Source organism: Dermacentor albipictus, chromosome 1, assembly GCF_038994185.2.
Source record: "Dermacentor albipictus isolate Rhodes 1998 colony chromosome 1, USDA_Dalb.pri_finalv2, whole genome shotgun sequence".
Lineage (NCBI taxonomy): Eukaryota > Metazoa > Arthropoda > Arachnida > Ixodida > Ixodidae > Dermacentor > Dermacentor albipictus.
Window position 1 is genome coordinate 353,140,942 of NC_091821.1, and position 16,642 is coordinate 353,157,583.

Here is a 16,642-nt window from a genome sequence, read left to right on the forward strand (position 1 = left end):
AGGACCTTTCTTGAAAGATGCGAGAGAGAGCTCATGTCCTGCCTTTTGTGTCTTCTGCATTTTCTGTGATCCAGCACAATGCTCAAGTGGCAATAAACCAAAACACAGTAGAAATCCTGTTCCACCGACTACGGGAACAGGAATGCCCCCTTGAGGTGAAGATGACAGCGGTTCGATGCATCTTGCAAGGTATCGTCACACTGTGTGCCTCCCCACCAGAAGCAGTGAGTACACTACCCCCTCCTCCCCCCCCCCCCCCTTTTTTTATGTGAAGGATTGTTTGGCTTGCTCCTCGTGTTTTGTTCCTCATTGTACGGTGTCCGGGTAAACTCAATTGCACACTCTGTACCCTAACTGCAAAAGCTGATGATCATATATTGATTTAAAAATAAGAAAGTATGCTTTATTCTGCTACTCTTTAGGGAGTGTATTGCGACACCCAAAGACTGTTGAGAGCTTGTTTTGTACTCTAGGTGGTACTAGGCCGTTCCCTTAATCACAGCCTTTACGCCACACCCACAAAACCAGTTGTAGGCAGGTGTTTGAGAGTGATGTCAAATTCCCTCCCTCATTCTTTCTTGTACACTGCAGATGATGCACCTAGTTCAGCTTTGCACACATGTGGGAGGGTGTTTCCTCATTCCCATTGTGCTGATGTCATGTGTGGGGCTCGAGATGGTTTAACATGTTCAACTGCGCATGACATTGACGGTTGCAACTCTGCGAGAATGTTGGGAGAGTGCAGAGCGTTGGGAGTGAGAGAGTGCTGCTTTTGGCTGAGAAGTAGGGATTTGTAAATGATTGAGAAATAGTAGCACGTAGATGTTTGGAGATATGCATAGTGATATAAATTTACCAAGTTGGTTTGATTCGGTACTCGCATTAAATAGTTGCTTCCTGATGGTGTCTTATAATCAAGTAACTGCTATTCAAAATTTCCTTTTTCTTTTTCAAATAGTAATAAAATAATCCGAACTTCTGTGGCGATGATTGAGAAATAGGTTTGAAACAAGTAAGCATGGTCTTATGAAGGGGGAATCAGTGGACTGGAAATGTTAGATAGCCAGCATAATTATGAAACTATTCAAAATGTTTGCATAATACACTGGAAATTGAAAATTATTTGCAAGGTATTCGATTTGCAATTTAACGAATGTTAACTCTTTTACTATATTTATGATTGGTTTGGCACCACTATTATTTCATTCTCATTTGATGCGATTTCAAAAATCACTATATGCGCGCCCAAATTGGTTGGATTGTGTGCACACGTGATAATGGTAGCTAAATCATTGCCCAAACCACAGTGCAAACCTGATACCATAGTTAATTACACAGGAACACTAATGTTGTTATGCTAAACATCAGTTACTAGTACTGCAGCTGTGCACTGCTATATAATAAATTGAATTGCTGTTACTCTAATAACAATGGCAACCTCCTAATTACATTAGGCATTCCTTGTAATTGAGCGTAACTGCAGTAGGCCGTAACATAGGTCCAGCACAACCACAGTGAGCATGACCATGTGGAATAATGTATAAGCCGGTGCATAGAAGTGAACTTCTATATCCGAGCATTGGCATTTCATGAAGTTGACATAATGTAAGGCAACACAACTTTGGCAAAAAGTAGTAGTACTACTAAGAATGAATTGACGAAGTCAGCTATATGGAAGATGTCCAAGTAAAATCCTGCTACGTGGGTCATCATTGCTACTGCCTTTTGAAGCTACTAGGCAAGCATCCGAGCAAGCTTTTCTTTCCTTTTTTTTTTATCTGCGCTGTAAAGTTTAGGCATTGTGTCAATTGAGGTATCACCACAACCGTAAGCTGTCGTAGTTGACCACAGCAATGTCTTTTGTGTGTTTAGACTCAAAACTGCAGTTTTTCTTTCTGTCCTTTGCATTCAAAAGTATTTGTGCCTGTGCAGCTGAAGCAGATGCTGGGCATTTTTTCTGTGCGAAACATCTTTGAACCCATTCAAAAACGACAATTTGTTTTTGAGTTATGCAGCTTTTTTTTTTTTTAATTGGTGGGTTAACTTTTGGGCTGCTTTTCGGTGCCCACCAGTAATTGTTGTTAAAACAAGTACTAAGATTTAAATCTGTGTTGGTGCTTGGTTTTACTGTAGAAAATAGTAACATGCGCTATGTCATAAAACATGCAAATAAAGTGTGTAGTCAATACTTTTGGGATGCACTGTTACGTCACAATTTTTTCTTTCCTTTTCCTGGTTTGCAAGCAGTTAGTTAGTCAACCCTATTAGTAATTTGGTATCTACAATGCTGGAAGGCTGTAATGTCATTGTCAGCAATAACTATTTTATTAGTAATCATTGTATGATAATTGGAAATGTTATGTGAAATGTCTATTTGCAGTGGGTTTAGTATGAGAAAGGAGCAGCTCTGCATATTCTTATGTTTTTGTTTGCATGCAGAGAAAAGTGGACCTGGATGCATTCGTGTGTGAGTACTTGGGGACTCTGTCCAAGCTGATGACTGAAGAGGAGAAGCCCACGCAAGTGGATACAGCTCAGTGGATGATGAGTAAGAGGTTATTTTTGTGCACATCTATCACTGTTTGTTCAAAAATTTTGAACCTCTTGCAAATTTTTTCTCTTCTCATGTATGAATCTGCAGCTCAAAGTCTCTGTTGTGGTGAATTGCACGGGTAGGTCGAGAGCAATTTTTTTTCTCTACAGCAAAAAAAAAAAAATCTATATTCTCTGGTACACCAGGGGTGCTCTTACACGTTGCCTTCATCATTTTGTATCAACTCTTTACATAGTGGAGTGCTCCCTTTTGCTCCGCCATCGAAGCACAGATTTAGCCATAACTTCAAGGGCTTGTCGCACGTCACTTCCAACTGCTGTGTGGTGGGATGCTTAGGTGTAATTTGGTTTGGCGGTAGTGTCAGCTGTGTGCAGCAGTTGCAAACATTGCCGTACTGAACATTCGATATTGCCTCCATTACGAGGCACCATCCGTGCTGATTCTTATGCATTCAGCACCAATGTTGGGCATGCACAGGCCACAACTTGTGCAGTCAAAATGCGCCCTGGGACAGCGACTTCTCTAAACGTGAGAATGCACTGCACGAAAATGAGACTCAGTTTCTTGAACCATTTGCATGCAATAACTTCCATTGTGATCTGGGGTAGAGCAGTTTGTTTTCCTTGGGCAGATTCACCTTTGCGAAATCTGAGTGGAAACTACTACTGAATTATCAGTGGAATTCACGTCAAGTGTTATTATTGGTATAAGGTTACTAATACCTGTGTCAATTGAATGGAATTCACATGCGATTAGATGTCTAGGACTTTGCAAGTTTCTTAATACAATTATGGGTGAAGTTGCTGCATCAGGCACATTCTTATGGCTATCAATGTTGGGATAATGATAGCTGTAGTGAATGGATTAACTTATTAACTTTACTTGCCAATAACAATAGCATAATCAGACAGACTACTAAGTGGACAAAAGCCAAAGAAGTGGCACTACAATCATTAACAGGCATATTTTATGTAGATTACATCGGTTTACTTCAGTTATGTGTTTTTCATGTGCGGCTGTGACTGCTAACATTGGGAGTGAGAGTCCGTATTGAACGGTTTAACTCTTTCCCTACCACACCCATTAAGCATTGTTAGCCCACTAGCGATGGTTTCAATTGCCGTTTTCAGTACCTTTCACGACATGGATGGATGGATGCTATGAGTGCCCCTTCGAAACGGGGTGGTGGGTTGCACCGCCAAACTCTTTTTCCTTATTTTGCCCAATGTCTTAACTATATTAATTTCCTTGCAAACAAAACATTCTGTGCATCAAACTTTCAAAACCATTATTGAGAACTTTGTTTTGTGTATGCCTCCGTTGTTTGTGGTCTCCCTACTTTTCTGCCAGCAAACCTCCAATTGCCTTTTACTAATCTCTGTTGCGGATCTGGTTACTTCCCCTACTTTTGTGCTAGCGAACCTCCAATCTTCTTTTACTAATCTCTGCTGCGGACATGTTTACTTTCCCTACACTTCTGCCAGCAAACCTCCAATCTCCTTTTACTAATCTCTGTTGCGGACATGTTTATTTTCCCTACACTTCTTCCAGCAAACCTCCAATCTCCTTTTACTAATCTCTGTTGCGGACATGTTTACTTTCCCCATGCTATCCCCGAACCGAAGAGTTTCAAGGAGGCCGCTCACACGCACACTGCGCCATATAACTCACAGTATAAGAACTACAGTTTCGTTTTCGATACAGCTTTTTTTTATCCTGTATGGTGACGATTTTAGAATGGGCGTAGAAAGCTCGGGAGTTTGACAGAAAAAATGGGGCTGCCCCTGCATACCCAGTGCGCATTCCAAGAAATTGTGAATCTTGCACTTCTGCTGAGTCTGTGGTCGATTTTTTCGATAGTAAGCAGCAGCAAGTCTGAGGATGCTGCCATTTCATCCGAGTTTACTTTGGGGAGTGATGACAGGGGGTACTCTGCAAGTTTGGGCTCTTCTACTATCTGAAACCATTCAACACGAGCCAGCTAAAATGAATACACACTGAAATTTGAAAGAATGCAACGTCAGCAAAACCCAGCCGAAAATACCAGTCTAATGCAAGACTCGCCATGTTCCCTTGTGTTTTACATTAGGGAACTGCTCTGTTGCATGGCATGCGGAACTATATGCCTTGGAGCTAAGTTCTTGTAGCAGGAATATTGTTCAAGAGAAAATACTGATTTCTTCACAGATAGTTGCTATTGGATGCTGAAACATCTTTTATATTGCACAATCTTTACACCACTTGTTTCTTCTTGGGTACAAGCATATTTTAACAAGTTTTGTTTAATTTTACTCTACAGTCTTGTTTTTAGTAACTAAAAGTTTATGTTACTGCATAGAACTCGTAAATAAACCTTCTGTGCCTGAAAAGTAAATTAATTTTGCTTTCCTTTAGTGTTTAGCATAAACTTCTGAGTGTAATAGTTCTTCTAGAAAAAAAAAATCTTGTGTAACCCACAAAAAGCAGCCATTTTCCCCATAGTAGGGAAAGAGTTAATGTGCTTGTGAGAATGCACTATGTTGCAAGTGGCATTAAGTTATTATCCTGCTTGTGTGCTTGCCACTGTGCAAATGGCTTCAAATTTTAAGGAATCAGTGTCATTTTTTTGTGCCCTTGTGGCTCGATGAATTATATATGCTTTTCTTGCAGCATAATTTAAAAAAAAGCAGTAGGATTGGAATAATTTTTTTGTCAGTATCGTGAAGAATATATGGTGCTGTTCCTCTTCATTTGTGATGTGGGGTACCTTAGACGGAGACTTCAAAACTAGGACTTCATGTTTGAGCCATTTCTGCTTTTGCAGGTGGTCTGCAAGAACTCTTTTCATCGAACAGCAATTTGGCCTTGAAGAAAGTGTTTCACGACAACGAACTGGTTGTGCGCCTTATTCGCTCTCTTCATGGAACCAAGGTAAAGCACACTTCATTTTTGTAGGGACCTCCTTTCTTTTATTACATGTTGCTAACAAAAGTGGCATCTAAAATTGTGAAGGAACTTTGGCATGAAAGTGCTTACATTACGCAATTTTTTGTCTGACAGAGCAAAAATTTTAACACTGTCAGAACTGTTGACTGAAAGGAGTGTAGAAAGAACACTGCTTGCAGAAGAAAGTCTTCGAGCTTGAGTAAATCGTCACGTTGACTAAAAATTTATTAAACTCTGCGGAACAAAGGTAGTTATTGAGTTGTCTTGCTACTTGAGATTATATTCTTTGTACCAACAGGGATCTTAGAAAGGACAGTTTAAAATTGAAATGGCACGTAAAGGTTCAGTTAAGACTTAGAGAAGCACTAAGTGAGTGTACTGATTGCACTGTTCAACACCGCAGGCATGGATTTTGTTTTGTCCCACTCGTACTGTCGGGCTTAGGTTTTATGCATATTTGTCAAAAGTGTCAATTTTATGCATTTAAGTTATTACAAGCATGTCCAGAGTCCTCGTTTTGTGGTTATAGAAAGCTTAACTTTCATGAACAAACCTCAAGGAAAAAAAAGGAAAGCTTGGCTTTTTATTTGTGCCATAGCCATATGCAAAATGTGTGAAATCTTGATTAATGAGAAAAGTTAGTTACACCTGCATGAAGTAATTTGACTTGCACACTTTAGATTGATTGATGCACTAAAATCTGCTTCTGTTTAATAATTACATAAACAAAATGGATATTTTAATCTTATGCCAGCATCATACAGGCACTTTTGAATGGAGCCTAATTAGGAGGAGGAGGAAATAACTTTAATGTGTCCTGAGGAACCCCTCCCCACCCACTCTTGGTTTAGTGGGCGGCAGGGGTCGCGGGCCGCACCCACGTTGGGACGGGAAGCCCGTGAGCCTCCGCCCTTTCGTGAGCCCTCTGGACGGCCCGGAGCTGGGTCTGGTGGTCGTCGCTTTGCAGGGCGTCCACCCAGTCTTCTTCTTTAGTGAACACGGTGCCGCTTAACGCGGAGCATTGCCAAAGCATGTGCGCTAGCGAGCAGTAAGATTCGCCACAATCCGGACATTGCGGCTCTACTTCTGGTGAATAACGGCTCAGTCTGCCTCTCAAGGGGAACGACCCTGTCTGAAGCATTCTGAATATCGATGACTGTGGTCTAGTGATGGTTCCCTTGTACAGCCTTGCAGGGGAGCCAGTGGGGCCCACAGATTTCAGTTGTCTTTGGTTTTACTGATCTTTAAGTGCATGTGTGTGACAGTGTTATTATGGGAGTGTTGAAATGATTTTCTGGGCTGGTTTTCAGTCTTAGTGCTGGAACACTTGTGAATAAAACTTGGGAGGAGGCTTAAGCTTCGCCTTTAAAGATCCCTGGCTGCGTCGTGTGCTTCCTGGCAACAGCAGCTTATGTAACCATAATGTTGTCATGTAGTAGTGACGGTAAAGAACACAGTACCAATATTGTGAATGACGAAACTAACTTTTATTGGGCGAACCTGTGCCCAGAAAAATGGGCTACGCATAAAGCACACGATAGCGGAAAATACAGTTGGCGATCGATGAAATCTGATCAGCGGGTCAAGCGCGTCAGCTTTTATGCATCAGTCATCAAAGCTTTCAGAGTAATCGCTGGTGCTCGTGTGTCTTTCAGAAAGTTCTACATCATTCGCGTCACGCATACATGAAATATTACACAATGTTCGGTGACAGCCGACAGTGGATAGAACCATCGATAACTTTCGAGAAACTTCCGATACATGCAGGCGCATCCTGCGCTGTGTGATAACATTTGTTAGGCAGGGAAACGTGGTCACCCGATAAAGATAAACAAGTACACGTGTCAATACCCTATTCTTAAAAAGCATCATACCGATGTTACAAACATAACAGGAGAGCGAAACACAAAATGACACTTACTGAACCAAAGTAACAAAACAACAAATAAAGAATTTCCAAAGTAACACAGTCCAAAAAAAAAGAAAGGCCAAAGTTAAGATATACAAAGTCCCAAAGTTCGTTAGTGCTGGTAGAATGGCTTAAGTTGCACAACAGGGACTGCTTCAGGTTGTGAGCCAGGTTGTGTGATAACTAAATGCCGGCTGGCACGGCCTCGTAGTCAAGTGTACCAATGCATCAGATGATCTTGTAGGGTCCGAAATAGCGGTGTAAAAGCTTCTCGCCAAGTCCTCGTCGGCATATTGGAGTCCAAACACAGACACGGTCGCCGGGCTGGTACTCGACATAGCTGCGCCGAAGGTTGTATTGTCGGCTGTCAGTCCTGTGCTGGTTTTTGATGCACAGGCAGGCGAGCTGTTGGCTATCTTCGGTGTGCTGGAGATGGTGGCAACGTTAGCATTTTCTTCATCAAGGACATGCAGCAGCATTGCGTTGAGAGTCATGGTCAGGTTCTTTCCATAAACCAGCTTGAATGGCGTGATCTGTGTTGTTTCTTGCACTGCTGTGTTGTAAGCGAAGGTTACGTACGGCAGGATGGCATCCCACATCTTGTGTTTGACGTTGAAGTGCATTGCTAGCATATCGGCGAGAGTCTTGTTCAGCCACTCCATAAGACCATTTGTCTGTGGGTGGCAGGCAGTTGTCCTCCTGTGGTTTGTCTGGCTGTATTATAGAATGGCTTGGGTGAGCTCCGCCGTAAAGGCTGTTCCTCTGTCGGCGATGAGGACTTCTGGGGCACCATGTCACAGCAGGATGTTCTTGACGAAGAATTTCGCCACTTCTGCTTCACTACCTTTCGGTAGAGCTTTCGTTTCAGCAAAGTGGGTGAGGTAGTCCGTCACCACGACGGTCCACTTGTTTCCAGATGTTGACATCTGAAAGGGTCCCAACAAATCCATCCCGGTCTGCTGAAACGGTCGGCAAGGTGGCTCGATCGAATACATGAAATGAGATTGCACAATGTTCAGCGACAACAGACAGCAAATAGAACCATCGATAACTTTCGAGAAACTTCTGATACATGCAGGTGCATCCTGTGCAGTACGTTAAAATTTTTTAGGCGGTGAAACGTGGTCACTCGATAAAGATAAAAAAGTACACGTGTCAGTGTTTTCCTGAAAACGCTGGTGGCGAACACTATGCACGAAGGCGAGCTTTCTGGTACATTTTTGATGGTGTTGCAAGGAACCGAGTGGACCATGCTGCTGCTACTAAAGCAGACCTCAAACAACAGCTGGAAAAGGGGTTTGTGTTCGAGTTTCGGCATAACAGAATTATGTTTTCTCGTATGTTCAAATTACAATCCAATGCCACCATGTCTGTAGGTTGCACGTAAGTCGTATTTTACGAAATGTTTGGTGCATTTTACTTTGAGAAATTATGGTCTTCATGGTTTGGGATGCATGATTCGGAATGATTTCGTGGATGCCAACACCAAAACTGGATTTTCTGTGACACGGGGCCCTTATCGCTATTGCGTTAAAATGATGCTGATGTTTAAACATGAGGATACACTTCCCAGTCACTCTGAGTGTACAGAAATATACGTCACTGATTATGGTAAATGCACAAGCTTTAACTAAAGCTTGTTAAAAAGGGAGACTGGATTTCATGTTGCTTATGTGTATACTGATGTGCTTGCGTCTTTTTGTCCTTTTTACATCCACTGATAGCTGAATAATTCATGATTTGTTTCTTCCATCTTGACAGTTAAAGAGTGGTAGTGCCCAGAAAATGGCCACCTCCTCCGTACGGCTGATTCATGTCTTCCTTTCCAATGTTCCTTTTGCAAAGGTACGGATGTATGCACTCTACAGACTATCGAACCTCTGTTGCATGCAGTAAACATTTATTTGGCTGTGGATGTTCAGAATTAGCAATTTATTTACTGGCCTTTGGTCAGGCCAGAATGCGAGAAACGAAATCCTAGTCAACTTGCTTACTTTCTTTTCACAGAAACACTTCTCAAGCATGCAAGGTTACCGTACTCTGATCAGCACGCTCAAGACTATGGGGGAGCCTCAGCAGTGTACACTGGAAACACTTCTTGAATGGGTAAGCTGATTTTTTTGTTTCTTTTTAAACATAAGGTTAAGGCAGAATGAATTTCTGAAATCTGCATTAATAGTAATAGAATCATGGCTATGACAGTATCGTAAGTTGTTTAAGCAGACTTCAGTGAACTGGTTTCTTCTGGTATAGGTAATTGTTTTGTGAAGCAAACTGACATAAAGCTTATTTATTAGGCAGTTTTTGTACTTTAAATAAAAGGCTATCATGTCCTGCTTCAAATTTGTATTAAGCTTGTAAGTATGGAACCTCTTCTCTAATTCATCATCTACACTCCATACGTGTGCACGTCGTCATACTAGTATATTTTGTCAGTGGTGTTCTTTAACCTGTCCACGTAAATGTTTTCAGGTATTTTAAAATGTTGAACTACTGTTAGTAACAACTGTTGCTGTGCTGGCAACTGTCTGTAAGGGCACAACTGTCCTGCCAAGCTATCGATAGATAGGCTTTTTGACCCTGCTCCCTGCATTAATCATGTACGAAATGCAAATATAAATTGGAAGTGAAATATAAATATGTTAGTGTTGCAAGACTGAATGCAATAACGGAGTCTTGTGAATGCTCTGCACTCCTGTTTTTTTTTGTTTTTTTTTATCATGCGATACCTGGTTGCAGGGATTCATTCAGATCAGTGTTGTTCATGGCAAAGAATGCTACATCTTAGCAATAAATTTGTAAAAATTTGAGCCACCCACAAGTATTGACTGGGAAAGTTGACCACTTTGCTGTTGAGGCCCTGATACGATCTACACTGCAGGCGGTAGTGTCAGCAGTTTATCATTATTTCTAGCATCCTCAGTAAGGAGACTAAATAAGCTTTGCAGGTTGTTTGAATATAGCTAAAGAAATGTGGAACATTTCTTTCAAAGTACTTGTTAAAAATTTCAAGTTCCTGGAGTTAAGCCTGCAGAGTGCACATTGCGGTTTTAGCTTTTTGAGAGTTCTGATCCAGAGTTCATTAAGGTTCCTAAGTTTTTGCATTGATAAAAGTTTTGAATTTCTGCATCATTAAAAAAAATTTGTGGGCTTTCTGCACCTGTCCACCATGTTGGCAAACGAGAGATACAAACTACACTGATAGTTGATAAGCTTTGTAACATTATACCTGTTGTATAAAAATAGTACTTCCCTTAAAATTTAACCAGCTTCTGATTAGATGGCACAAGCAATCTGCGGATGTTTCACATTTACGAATTATGTCGAACACGGCTAAGGGTGTGCATTGGTGGCCAAACGAGTATACTCGGGCATGGCATTTAGTGTTAAGACGTGTTTGGGTTAAGCTTGATGGTGACTGCACATGCTTTATGCGTGCAGCTGCCTGTGTATGTGTAAACATGTGTGCATTTTATTACATTGGGCATTATGACCTGTACTGCCTTTCTTTGTATATTTAGTTTGCGCTTGGTGATTATATGTCTTGAATTTGCACCATCAGCTATCAAAAGCATTGCAGCAGAGGATTCCGGATTTATCTCAACCACCACGGTTTCTTCAGGGTGCACTGAAATCTAGGCTCATGGTTGCTTTCGTGTTTCACGTCTGTCGAAATGCAGCTGCTGTGGCTGGAAGTAGTTGGACTGATGACCTCCGTAATTCCAAGTGAACTCTGAACCTTGCAGAAGTATGTTTCTGAGATGGCACCTTAGAACTGTTACTTGAGAATTAAATTGACTGTAGGTGTTTTTAAGGAACCTTCTGTCAAAGAAGTTCTTGCCAAGAGGAAAAGTAAATCACATTCTCCTTGTTTTCCTCTGCGCAGCTGGTTGAGGAGACCCCGCGCCTGACAGGGACGTTGTCAACGCTTCGCAACTTAGAGCTGATGATTCACCTGCTGCACTGGCTCCCTCAACTAGAGTCACATTCCCTCCAGCTCTGGCTGGCTGAGCAGCTCGACTCCATGGTGAAAGGGTCGCTCAGGTCGCGCATGGCCTGCGCACGGGGCGGTGTCATCCCAGCCATCATTCACGTGCTGGGCAGGAGTAGTGCTATCGGTGGCAAGGCTGTAGGTAAGGAGTAGTCTCCAACAGGGTGGCTGCATCTTTGTCTTGAAAACTAGCAACAAAATTCCTCAAAGTAGCCAAACACTAGCCAGTATCAAGCAGACATTTTTTAAAGAGGGGCCAATAAAAAAGCCATACAGTACCTGAATGGTCACCACTGGAACCCATGCTCTGCCCTACTCATGATGGATATGAGTAGCATGTCCAGACAATGACTAGCTTACATGTTAGCATTATGGAACATGGAAGCATGGAGTGTAGCTTAGTGCATGTCAGTGTCATGTTTTGCACTAAAAACACGACCATTACTACAAGATTCAGTCAAGGTAAATTCTTTGGTGCTACTGTGGTACCTGATATAAGCTAATCAAGCTAAAGTAGGAGCACAAATATTCATAGTTAATGAGTCCCAAAAAAAAGTCACTTTGGCACGAAGTAGCTGAACCTGGCAACCTTGGCCCCATTACAGTAGACTTCCAATAATTCGACCTAAGCCAATTAGATTTTTCAGTTGCTTCAATCCTGACTAGAAGTCCTGGTCACCCCCTAATACAGTTTATTGGGTTGAAACTCGATTTTATTGATACTGAAATTGGTCCTCACTGGTTAATTCAAACTTGACTGGTCAGCATACATGCACTTGTCACTGATGGGGATCTCACTTGTAATCACATTGGCTGCAGCGTCTTTCTCGGTGGCACTTAGTTAGGGGACAATGATTGTGTCGGACATATTATTCGCCGATGAAATGGCAACTTTAGAATTGGGTAAAATGACCAGATGAGTCCGGGGTGCATTTAGACATTTTTTCTACCTCCTATTTTCATTTGGCTAACTGCATAATTAGGTCAGTTCCGTTGGTCCTGTCAAGATCGTATTAGTAGAACTCAACTCAACAGTACAGTACAATGTAGTGCACAGTACAGTGAGTGAAAGTTGTGCTGTACAATCTAATGAATACATTGTTGCACTAACAGGAAAATTTAGACTTAGGAAAACAAGTAAGAAACAATAAGTTGAGCGCATATTGTACTCATGCTGAAGAAATACGAGGGTAGATCAGAAAGTCTTTGCAGCTATTTTTTTTAGCCAAATTACAGCTGTAAATGTGAAGTCAACATATCCATTCCCAGTGGTGAACCTTTCTTGGATTGGCCCGGCTTTATCTGCCGGTAGCTCGGCGGCACGGTGCTGCTTTAAGTTGTTGGAGATGATGGTTAGGCTGCACACATCGACGGTGCGTGGGTAACGAAGTGTGTTTCCTTTTCTATAGAGCAAGGCATGAATGCCCACTGAAATCCTCAGGGAAATGCAGCCCACGTATGGGGAAAGGTGCCTCGCTTTGAGAAGTGTGAGGTGGTGGTATTGTGAGTTTGCAAAAGGCTGTGAAGACTTGCATGACAATGAGCATTCGGGGAGGCTGCGTGCGTCGCTGACTGCCCCTAATGCAAGAGCATTTGGTACCCAAGGAAGTGGATGAAAGGACAGCCCATCCGTGTCGCTTGTCGGCACGCGGCGAGTGACGATGCCGACGCTCGCTGCAGAAACAACAGCTGCACTCTATATTGCACTCACGAAACGCATCTCAACCTGCTGCGACGTTGGTCTCCATTGTAGTTTCGTAGATGCACTAGCTGCACGCTGCTGAGTTCCATCCACTGTACGCATAGGTGGCATCTACACACGTATCCCAGCAATGCTTTCTTTTGAGTAATAGCCACGAATCATAAAGGCTATGCTTTTTGGTACTGTGAGCGCCAATAAACCTCACAGCCGCTGTGTTATAGACATTACCTAGTGCCGCTTCTTGGCAGAACACCTCGTAGATAAAGAGCATAGCCTCCAACATGTAACATGAAAAAACTAAAGGAAAAAATACGTAGTTTCATCTGAAAGGCGAAGCATCAATTGTGATAGCAAATTAGCTGACAGTCGTACGAAGTAAAGATAGTATGTTTATCGGCCTTATGAACTTGTAAACATTTGCTTGCTAACTAAAATACTAAACGGGGTGTCAGCGTGCACAGCAAACATGAACACATCACACCTGATAACTACAGACACTCGCTGTCAAAACGCTGGTGTGAGGAAATGCAGCAACAGCAGTGAGCAAAGGGACATTTGTGCTGTTTATCGCTTCAATGCAAAGTGAGCGCCGAGAACACACAGCACCCACAAAGCTACGACTGCAAGTTGCAAGAAAAAGCTGCAACTAGACTCAGCCCCCAACGCAGATCGCTCTCAAGATATTGCCGCGCGACTGCGCGCAGCTGCCACATGCGCCGTTGCAGTCGGAGAGAACACCTCACCCCGGCGCCTCGCAACATTGGGTACGTCAGGTGCGAGAGGAGACGGTGCGCTTTCTCTTCACACTCGTTCCTTTTGCATCGGCGAGATTGAGCCGTGATTGTCGGCTCCCCTTGCACACTTTCACTTGCACATACAGCGTAGGGTGTGCAGCGAGGGTGTTATCGCCTTTGGACTTTGTACAGAACACCATGGTGACACCGACACCCATGCCGATGGCAGAAATATGCTTGGAGTGTCCATATAGTTGCTAATGATGATGATGATGATGATAAATGAACACTCAGCGCTGCGTCCATGTTTTTATCTTGAAGGTCTTGAGAGAGGGAGAACCTACCTGCAACAGATGGCCGTAGATGGAAAGAGCAAAGCTGCGTGGCGATGATCGTCACCAAGGTGCTTTTGCGCACGAGCACTCTCCCCATCCACGATGGCACAGAGTTAAAATTATCAGTGGTGGTACAGATTAGTGAATTAGTGGGATGCATTGCGTAATGCTTTCAATACATTGTTGGACGGACCGCAGCGGGAACTTCGAATTATCCGAAATTTGTAATTAAAGAGTTGTAGATTAACAAGCTTTTACTGTACTGAATATTGGATGACCCAGTGATTCTTTTTTTATTCTTGTGGCTCACCAGGATCTCTTCATTCATGAACTCACTTGGAAACTGCCTATAGCCTTTGAGCGACTAGAATTGGGGGAACCAAGCACAAGAGCACCGACTTTTGGTCTAGTTGGTTACGCATAGCAGATCACAGTCAAGTGCGCACAAACAAGGACAAAGTGAGGAGTGGACAACACAAGCGCTTACTTCCAATTGATCGTGTATTTGCGAAATTGCATCATATGAACACTTTCCTTCATAACGTCACAAGACCGAAAGGCCAACATCAGGTGGACATTCTCAGAAACTTAGTTTCTTTGGACGACAGAACCAATCAGCCAAGCAGCCCAACTTGTTATTGTAATAACCAAGGGAAGCCAACAGATAATGAAGTATAGGGGGAAAAATAGCTGTGTTTTCTCAAATTTAGGCATAGAAATAATAGCAAAAATAGAAATGAAAGTGGAAGAAAACACATATTTCTGCCGGTGGGTGTTTCACCTACAACCTCCGCATGATGCTTGCAATTCTCTAACATTTGAGCTACAGCGGTGGCTGTCCTCCCATCCCCTTCCTTGGGTACCAAATGCTCTTGCATTAGGGGCCACACTTTTTTTCACAGTCTCGACATGGTGCAGTGCTTACACAGGGGTAGGCCATTTTGGCCTAATTTTTGTGGCCGTGCATAATCCACTTGATCGTTGTGGCGAAAACCCTGACCAATATTGTTTTCATAATGCATTTATTTGTTCACAAATGCACAATCATGCACCTAGTGCCTGCCTAGTCTCATCGCTGTCACTGCTAATCACGCTCAGTTTGGCAGCACACACGTGGATATGTGCAGTCATCCCCCATGCCATCCATGGCATTAGATAGGCTTGTGACTGTAAAGTGTTTCAGAACAATAATCTGAAGACACCACCCTCCCTTCACATGCTCAGAATCAGGGAGGAGACAAGCAGCAGTGACCTTTTTTCTGATCTTACTTTGTTGATTTATAAATTTTTCTCAAATCTCGGTTGATCAAGTTGGGGATATGACTCTTATGTGAGTGCGGCTCTTACTCGAGTGTATGTGGTATTTGTATATGTAACCTAGTTAGCAAGCCCTGCTTACAGCCATTGTGGTATCAGATTCCACCGATGGCAAGTTGTCTTCCCTTCCTTTTTCATTATTATTACTACATCTCAATCAAAGAAAATACACTTATACTTACACTTCACTTGGCCTATATTCTTTGTTTTGCGTATGCCTCTCTTTGCACCACCAGGGCAGCTCCTGAAGTTTCTGGTCACGCTAGCATCCTGCTCCATTAGCACATCGGAACTGAAGGCACTCTTCCACTTGCTGCGGCCTAGCACTTCTGGAGAACAGGTTAGCTTTCATGCCTTCTTGGTGATTTCAACCCTAGCATCTCACAAATGTCATTACAGAAATTTTCAATGTGCAGAAATGGTATGTAATAGAGCTCTTTATCTAGAAAACAGTCTAGAGTTTAAAACAAATCTTCCTGACTCACTTTTTTTTTCTTTTGTCACTGTCTTCTAATGGAACCTTTTGTTGGGGCAGTGGGACTTCTAATTAATTGATATTCCTGGCCTCTTAGTAGACCTTATTGGCTATTCACTGTGTTATAGACACATGGGCTTGCTAGTCCATAGCGCAAGGTCGACCAGATCTCCTTGATTCAATTGTGGTCATGCACGTGGTAATGTCACTTTCTTTCTACAAATGTTGTACTTCATGTGCAAGAAATTTTGTTTGTGTTTGTGCATGTTCATATGCAGTAAACTATTGTTTCCTCCATGTATCATTATTCATTCAATTTAGGTTGGTTCAAACATAAGGATATTGATAGTTGCAATAAATATTGCCTGTCTTGGCAGATATTAATTGTTTTCTTTTCCCTTCAGCACCAATACACACTGCCATTGATGTATGCCCTGTCAAGCATGGTGAAAAGTGATGGCTGGCTTGGGGCATCTCACTTCTTTGACTTCAGTGACTTAGACGAGGTGAGAGGTGCTTCACCGAGCAGCACTGTAAGCAGGGCCAGTGTTGGCCATACGTTGGCCGAATGTTGTTACTGCAGCAAATGTATAACTCCACATTGGACCTGCACTGGCCAAGGTTTCTGCGCTGCCAGTTCTCTTGTAGAAGCATTTGTTCATTGCTTGACAAAAACAACTTGCCCTTCTCCTTGACAAAT

At 42.6% G+C, this 16,642-nt stretch overlaps 1 protein-coding gene across 3 annotated transcripts in view; it reads left to right on the forward strand.

Annotated features, from left to right (window-relative positions):
* The window catches only part of LOC135918570 (neurobeachin-like protein 1), a 135,541-nt gene that overhangs the window by 15,864 nt on the left and 103,035 nt on the right, over positions 1–16,642 (forward strand). For all 3 annotated transcript variants that reach the window (XM_065452182.2, XM_065452183.2, XM_065452184.2), the window contains exons 8-15: positions 75–224; positions 2,440–2,548; positions 5,358–5,464; positions 9,150–9,233; positions 9,396–9,494; positions 11,275–11,521; positions 15,704–15,807; positions 16,347–16,448. In XM_065452182.2, coding sequence (XP_065308254.2) covers positions 75–224; positions 2,440–2,548; positions 5,358–5,464; positions 9,150–9,233; positions 9,396–9,494; positions 11,275–11,521; positions 15,704–15,807; positions 16,347–16,448 — 1,002 coding nt within the window. The remainder of the gene's footprint in view (positions 1–74; positions 225–2,439; positions 2,549–5,357; positions 5,465–9,149; positions 9,234–9,395; positions 9,495–11,274; positions 11,522–15,703; positions 15,808–16,346; positions 16,449–16,642) is intronic.